Source organism: Gossypium arboreum, chromosome 8, assembly GCF_025698485.1.
Source record: "Gossypium arboreum isolate Shixiya-1 chromosome 8, ASM2569848v2, whole genome shotgun sequence".
Lineage (NCBI taxonomy): Eukaryota > Viridiplantae > Streptophyta > Magnoliopsida > Malvales > Malvaceae > Gossypium > Gossypium arboreum.
In genome coordinates this window covers 57758789-57766928 of record NC_069077.1, presented here as the reverse complement: position 1 = coordinate 57766928, position 8140 = coordinate 57758789, and the positions used below count along the sequence as shown (strand labels likewise).

At 34.3% G+C, this 8140-nt stretch overlaps 2 protein-coding genes across 5 annotated transcripts; one reads left to right on the top strand and one right to left on the bottom strand.

The window, feature by feature from the left end:
• Positions 1-276: 276 nt before the first annotated feature.
• On the top strand, positions 277-2500 carry LOC108468877 (uncharacterized). 3 transcript variants are annotated; one of them, XM_053031409.1, is made up of 5 exons: positions 277-1138; positions 1234-1357; positions 1506-1638; positions 1752-1785; positions 2022-2500. In XM_053031409.1, exons 1-5 carry the CDS (start codon positions 920-922, stop codon positions 2319-2321), a joined length of 810 nt encoding a protein of 269 aa, XP_052887369.1. In that variant the 5' UTR covers positions 277-919; the 3' UTR covers positions 2322-2500. The 3 variants fall into 3 exon arrangements, with proteins under 3 accessions (XP_052887369.1, XP_017625232.1, XP_017625230.1); XM_017769743.2 differs by having other exon boundaries at positions 278-1138; positions 1222-1357; positions 1512-1638; XM_017769741.2 differs by having other exon boundaries at positions 278-1138; positions 1222-1357.
• Positions 2501-3345: 845 nt separating this feature from the next.
• On the bottom strand, positions 3346-7050 carry LOC108467721 (polyadenylate-binding protein-interacting protein 10-like). 2 transcript variants are annotated; one of them, XM_017768470.2, is made up of 11 exons: positions 6920-7050; positions 6228-6790; positions 5998-6108; positions 5874-5915; positions 5688-5760; positions 5488-5600; positions 5309-5368; positions 5166-5213; positions 5003-5071; positions 3791-3852; positions 3346-3715 (listed from the first exon to the last, which is right to left on the bottom strand). In XM_017768470.2, exons 2-11 carry the CDS (start codon positions 6735-6737, stop codon positions 3658-3660), a joined length of 1146 nt encoding a protein of 381 aa, XP_017623959.1. In that variant the 5' UTR covers positions 6738-6790; positions 6920-7050; the 3' UTR covers positions 3346-3657. The 2 variants fall into 2 exon arrangements, with proteins under 2 accessions (XP_017623959.1, XP_017623961.1); XM_017768472.2 differs by having other exon boundaries at positions 6228-6755.
• Between the last annotated feature and the right edge of the window lie 1090 nt (positions 7051-8140).

Genomic DNA, 8140 nt, shown 5'->3' with positions numbered 1-8140 from the left:
AATTAAATAAGAGTAATTTAAGGTTTTAGTTTAATTATTAATTAAAATAGTAATTTTTTCCTTATACTAATAATTTAATTTATTAGTTGATTGTATTCTAAAGTTACTTAAAATAATATAATTCTATAATTATAAATTTTAATAATTTTTTCTTTTAGAAAAATCTTTATTTTAATCTATCAAAAGCAGAACCCCACATCGTGGGATTATATTCCTCAAATAGTATATGTATATGTATATGTATATGTATACATACATTAATATTTAGTGATTAGATTAATAATTAATAATATGGAAAAGGAATATATGCATAAACAAAATAAAGGCAGATTAGGAGAGAAGAAAGATGAGGAGTTGGATACAGCAAGGCACGTAACGTTGGACCCATTATAAAGTATATATCAAATTACTTTTTTTAAAAATGGAAATAATAGGTTAGTTCGTTGTATTTCATTGGAAATTTCCCTTTATCTCTCTTTTTTTTTTTCTTTTTTCTTTATTTACATTGTTTTGTTAATCATCAGTACATGCCAAATAAAATCTTCAATAATCTTACAAGGTCGTTTTCCTATTTCCATTCTCTTGGCAACCTTTGGGGTGTTGGGTAGGCTTTTCTCTTCTTTTTTTTCCTATTAACTCAATTTTTCGAACCTCGAAACAGTGATAACTTTCTCGTCTAGGGTATCTTTGTTAGGGAATCTTAAGGTGAGTTGGCAGCGGAAATCTAGTATAAGGTTTGGATAGAAAAGAAAAGAAAAGGAAAAAAACCATATTGATTGAAGTTGTTCTAAGAAGATTGATAATATTTTTGCAAGCCAACGTCTGTGTTTTCTCGCCTTGTCTCCTCTTTTGCCCTTTTTAGGTTCTGATTCTTGCTTCCCTGGGGTTGGGTGTGTTAGTTGGGATCGATTGTTAATCCATGTCTGAAGCAGGGCAACATAAGGTGGGTGGGGGTGGGGGTGATCAGGGCAATGGCACAGGGTTTGGTGACACCACTTACACCAAGATCTTTGTCGGAGGTTTGGCTTGGGAGACCAAAACTGATACCCTCAAACGTTATTTCGAGCAGTTCGGAGAAATACTAGAAGCTGTTGTCATTAATGACAAAACTACTGGAAGATCAAAAGGTTACGGCTTTGTAAGCTCCCCCTCCATCATATCTTCTTCTTCTTCTTCTTTTCCTGTTCAAAGTCAAGGGTTTGATTATTATGGTATATGTAGGTGACGTTTAAGGATGTTGATTCGGCTATGAGGGCTTGCTATAATCCATTTCCTGTGATTGATGGAAGAAGAGCAAACTGTAATCTTGCATCGCTTGGTGCTCAAAAGAATCGTCTATCTTCTGCTTCTCACTCTGGTCAGTATTCACCCATTTACATCAAATCAAAATATGGCTGTTAGATTATATTTTTTCTCTCCCATATTTTGCTGCTTAATTTCCGTCACCTTAATTTCAGCAATCGTATTTATTGCTTTATGATCAGTTTTCGTATGGTTGGCATAAGTTGCAGGGATTGAGAAATTTAGCCCATCCGCACCAGCACTACCACCTCGAGTCATGGAACCATCCGTTGCTGCTACTCCGGCATTTTACCGTCAATTCATTCCGCAATACGCATTTCCTTATTCGGCTTACGGGTGGGTAGATAGATCGGATTTCATAATCTCTCTGCCTTGCTTAAATTGTGTATAATTTCTTGTTTCCGTAGGTGGTTCAATGTTCTAAAAATGATTGTCCTTTGAACATTCAGGTATCCTGGCTACACGCAAAATATGTCTCCAATGGTTAGTCTCTTGTTATTATCTTATATTATACCTTCATACATGTAGTAGGCCTAACAATTGAACATAAAATGTGTGATCAAAAGGTAATACAAATATGACACAAATACATGAATGCATTGTTTTTTATATGGTTATTGTTGCAAACTTGTAACATGAAATCCTTGATTGTTGTCTAAGATGAAACATTACAAAAATGTAAAAGCAATGTAGTGATTTGAAATTGGTGAATGTTGCAGAACTATTATAATGTATTTGGAGGGCAAGCGTTCTCATCCCATTACAGTAGCAGTGGGGCGTCAGGATCCGCTGGAGTCTACATGGGTTACTTCCCATTCTATCCCCAGCATGGGCATGGGCATGGGCATGGGCATGGGCATGGGCAGAGCAACCAAAGTCAACACCCCAAAATAACTCACTATCCACATTTGGCTCAGCAATACCGACCATTTGGGACCTTAACCCTTGCTGCCTCAGCCTCTGCCGCACCTGCCACATCGCCAGGGACTACCACCTCTGCGCAAAATTCATCAGCCTAATTGGAAGTCAGAATATCATAACTAGGGTCAATAGTAACATGGATACAGACAAAGGAACTTAACCATTTTTAGCTTTGTTAGTTGGATGTACATCAATTTGACAGGCCACAATTTACAGTTCACCACTTTCTGGAAACACCTTTTTTCTTAAATTTTATGTCTCAAAATGATCCCTACAATATGTCTTCTTATGGCAATATATATAAATTTGTATGAAATGAACATGAAATCATAGGATTCTAAGTTTTCTTATCTAAAAAGCAAAACTGGGTCTGAAGTACCGTTGAAGCTGACAAGTAGGGGGTTTGCTTGGCTTGTCAGTTCATCATACCCTTCCTTGGCATTGCAGTTATATTGTGGAGTCACTGTCTTTCTCTGTCGCATGTCTAAAAAGAGTAAAAAAAGTAACACATTCGTTGGGCATTATTTATCCTTTTTCCATTGTCAATCATTTTGCATATTCGGCTTCCGGAATTCATGAAGCATGTCGGGAATCCAAGAATATGCACACACACACACACAAAATTAAAATAATCATAGAGTATCACATTATTGTGCATATAGAATTAATTTTACTCAATTTCTCCGCGTATAAAAAAAACACCGTTGTACAGCAAATCCCGCTAGTGGAAAGAGGATGATTGGCCCACATTTCACCGGAAAAAGGCAAATCCCAACTTTTCAAATAAGTAGGTGGCATTGCCTAATCCATTTTGTGGTTGATATGAAGCACTATCATTTACCCTCTCCTCCCAAAAAAAAAAAAAAAAAAAAAGAAAATTATTGTTAGATTCCTTGCAAAGATTATCATTTAAAGGATCTGATTCAGGTGAAAAAGACAAGAAACCACATTCTTATTTATTAGTTCAAAATTTCCATGCCTTTTGGCATGCAGCCAATTCCAAAACTAAAATTAATTTGTGACGCTTTTGTTGCAATTCTTGTTCAATGTTGGTCACGGACATAAAAAAAAAAAAAAAGTACTGATAACATAGCTTGCCTAAATATACCATTAAACATTGAATCAGCAGAATCAAATCATTAATAGCATTAGAAACAGTATTAAACTATAGTTGTACAATCTGTCTTTAGGGATCACCCCTAGCTAGGAGTGAATTACAATATGAAATTAACATTCATATCATGAAAATCCCCATCCAACTCTCTGCAAGCTAAAGAAATCCGACCCCCTATTAAGTAACAAAGATACCGACTAAGATGTGGGACTCTGTATGATAACATTAACGTCAAAAGTACCTTGAATGTACTTGCTGTAGCTAAGTATGTATATGTTGGCATTTGATCATTCCAAAAAGGAAGAAACAAGAAAGGGTGATTAGTTCATCGCAGGGAGTAGAGCACGGAGTCGAATAGGCGTCTTTGATGGGCTTACTCTGCATTTGCAACGCACATCAAATTAGGGAAGAATTTGAATTTAACTACCCAAAGTATGATGTCTATAAACCAACCTTATGGGCAATGATCCCAGAACTGCACCACTGCAGTTAAGAGCTGTGATTGCACTTTCTGCCTGCAAGAATGGAAAACTTATGAGGAACTCCAGAAAGCATGCTGCAGCATAAAATCTACAAACAATGCATGTAGACACATTTTGGTAGTTCTACTCTGTAAGTAATTGCAGAAATGACTTATGCTAAATAGCTACAGCAGATTGGTGATCCTAAATTGTTTAGCAATAAAGTGGATAGGAGAGGGGCAACAAGGGAATGATAACGTAACAGCTTAGATCCTAGTTTAACTATGCTTCTTTGAACATGCAGAGCAGCAGAAACAACACTCAGGAATAATCTAGTAGATAATATCACTTATAACACAATTTTATCAAGCACTTATCTTCACACTTTTGCTCGACTACCGAATCACAAGTTCTCAACCAAAATTATACGAAATGGTCAAGAGGAAAATGAAGGGAAGAGCATTTACTCATCTTCAAAATTGGCAACAACATAGAAAATTGTTCATCTTGTAGAAACACAACAATCAATAAGTTCCTTAGTTAAAGAAAATGCAAACCAACCAAGTGTATGACGCAATAAATGGCTGTTACTGACTATAAACTAGACAAGTACAAAGCTGACATGCTCTCAACCAAATAGACAATCAGCCAGTCTAGCTGCCAGCATAAGATATTGAGAGTGCATCACAAGACAAAAGAAGCACAACATCCTGATTGCATCCATCAGTCCAAGAGATTCAGTAAAGAGAGAAGGGAGCAACGAGAGGAATGGGACTACTGTTACAGAACCAGTCATTTCCACAATTTGGTTCTCCTAAATCAAGTTCCATGGTTCAATTTGGCAATGTTTATCCAATATAGTTCACATCCCAAAAAAGGATACATGAATGACAAAACTAAAAGAGGAGAAGCCAAGAGAGCTCTCCCACTCTTGCCACTTAGTTCATCCAATGAGAACTTGAGGTCAATAATCCATCAATGAAAAGGTTAAATAAACAGGTAAGGCTTGGTAAATTATTCATCTAAGAAGTAGCTAGATAATGTAGAAAAGGAATAAGCCATGCTATTTTTCATCAGAAAATAAGCTTTGGGGTTATGCTACATCGTACAGAAATTTTCTCAATTGGAGAAACAAGTAACCTCATCTGACACCATAGAAATAGATCTTGCAACAGTCTCATTAAATAAACAAGCGAGTAAATACCATTGTAAACTCAACAAAAGCAATACGAGATGAATGATGGTAGTCTCCCAATATCCTCATGCATTGAACCTACCAAAAAGCAAAAAAATGTTTGGCAAAGGATCATAAAAATGTTATGAGAAAAGCAGCATTTGTAAGAGAGGTCACATGAAAAACTACAAACCTCCCCACAAACTGATTCGAAGAAGAGTTTGACATCAGCTTGAGTAACCTGTATCAATTGACCAACAAGCCATAAATTATTGCTCTGGCAATTGATCACACAGGCATAAAGCCATTCAAGAAATAGTGGACATTAGAAACTACCTTCTTGTCTATGTTTGTACAATAAATAGTCCTTGCGCACATCTCCCGCTCATCCTCAGACTTAAGAGCATAAAATATTTGAAGTCAATTAATTAGAGATGAAAACAAATAAAACATGACTCTGATTCAGTTTCATATACAACTGTTAATAAAGATCATTCATCATATCCATGCTTTACCCTCGGTAAAAAGGTTGGATTCACAGGTGCAATTGCAGTCTTGGAAGGCAGCACTCTTACAGGGTAATAACCAAGAATAGTCCCAGACAAATTCAAAGCAGCCCTAGCATCCTCTACAAGAACATTGAACTGTCAATACCATAAAATGAAGTACATGTCAATGCTTACTTCCTGGGACAGGCAAAAGACTTCCATGATACCTTCATTATAGAACTCAACAAAGGCAAAGCGGAGAACAGAGTTAGGATCACCACAAATGCGGCAATCAACAACCTTTTGGCCAAAATAACAGAACGTTATTTTAGGTTAATAATCCATCACTACAAAATTTGAAATAAAAATTGAAAATTTTGTACTAAATAGAAGAAGGAAGCAAAGAGAAGCACCGGTCCACAGCTCAGAAAGAGACCAGCAAGAAGCTCGGTAATCTATACAACAATAAACATAATAAATCAGTGAGATATCACTGCAAAAAAGGTAAAACCGAGGCAAAAAACTGTAAAATGTCACCTGTAGGTCAATATCAGATACATAAACGGTCTTCCTAATTACATCCTCTTGCTGTGCCATATTGGTCCTACCATTCAACCTTCTCTTCCCTTGGCTAAAGTTATTCCTCTTCTGAATTATAAAAGAACGGAGAAATCAAAAAAACACATATATATATATATATATATATATATATATAATTGTTATAAGGATTATGAAGAACTCCAAAGAAGCAGAAAGTAGCAACATACTCTTCTATTAGTATGTCCATTGGTGTTGCCAGAATTAGTGTATACTACAAAACTGTCAGTACTATATCCAAAGCCATTTTGCAAAAACCCTTTATTTTGATTTTGGTTATCATTAAGATTATGATGATGATTAGCAAGGGAAGGAGGCACAAATTCCTCAGCCAGAGGGTTAAGCTTGGACAAAATCTCGACCAAATTATTCATATGATTGTTGAAAATTTTACCATCACCCCCATTTTCCATATTGCTAAACTCATTACACCCAGCCGTCTTTGTCAGCATCTGCTGCTGGTTCTTCTTATTAAAACCATTTTGCATCTTAATATTGCTATCGCCATCGTTGATGGTAGCTGCTACTGGCTTTAACTGTTGAAAGTTGGCTTCTTTAGCATCAGTCACGGAATCAGTTCTGGGTTTTGATTTGTCTGGAGCGTTTGCCGACGCTACAGTGCTTTCCAAATTCTGTCCCGCCGACCCAATTTTCGCCCCAGCGTTCTCAGCAACCGCCATGATCAAATGGAAACTCCTCTATAAAAAAACGGTATTCTTTTTTTCAGATTCCTCTGTAAATAAACAAAGAAACCTATCTTTAAGGTTCTGCCTTATTGATGATCCGAAAAACTAAGCCCAGAATTGAAAAAAAGAAAAGAAAAGAAGCAGCAGCTATAGTTGGTGTTAGAAGGGCAACGTACCTTCCCTTGTCTGAAATGGCTTACATCGAAGTAAAAACCAAATCCATCCCAAATATCGTCACTTTATGTAGAAAGGAAACAAGTAACAAGGACAACTTTTTCTTTCACTTTTATTTTTTTATATGTTAACTTTATGTAATTTATAAAAAAATAATATACAAATTAAATATAATTCTGGTTGAAATAGGTAAAAGTTAAGGGTAGAAATATTTTGAGGGTTTATGTTGCAATTTGCAAATCTAACTCTTTGCAATTTTTTAAAAAATTGTATATGAAAAAATAAAATGCTTTCAAATATATATTTTAATAAAAATATTATACTTTTAATAATTTTATACCTCAACTGAAATTTGGTTAAATAATAATATAAATCATATCATATGTAATACATTTATAAAAATAATATAACAATTAAATGCGATTTTAGTTGAGATAGTAAAATTAAAATAGTATAAGATTTTAATGCTTTAGGTTCAAATCTCTTTATTGTCTTTTTACATGCATGCATGCATTTTTTAATTTAACAAAATATAAAATATACAAATACTCTTAAAATCATATTTGTTATTTTATAAAATGAAGAAATATTTGATAATTTTTAATTGAATTGGAATAGGAAGCAACCCAATCAACCTCTTAATATATAATATATAATATAGAAGTAGAGATAAATTATATCATACAACGCAAAGCTAGAAATTTTGCTTTAGGAACCTAGATAAAATTATAAAATTTGGAGATGAAAGCTAAAAAAAAAATGTTAAAAAACTTAAATTAAATAATTGACTTTTTAAAACAGCTGAATTTTCATTATTTATTTTCATTTAACCAAATGTTAAAAGAACTAAATTAAAACTTTTAATTTTTAGAAAGGGCCAAAGAATAATTAGTCCATTTGGTCAGGACCAGTACCCCTTGGCTACCCCTGATATATATGATAGTTGTGGTTAAATACTGGTTACTAAAAAAAAAAATAATTTAAATTACAAAATTATATATATATAATTTTTTCAATAGGTCCACTTTGTCCCGCCATGAACATATTTATGCTTTCTCCCTCTATTTTTTTATTCCTTGAACTTTTCCAACATTTTAAGGATCGATAGATGTAGGTTTGGTCGATCAAGACTAATGACTTCCTTCTTTTTGTCTCCTTTTTTTCTGTTTTTATTAAGGTAATGTAAAATATATATGCTAGTGAAAAAGGTAATTTTTTAAATA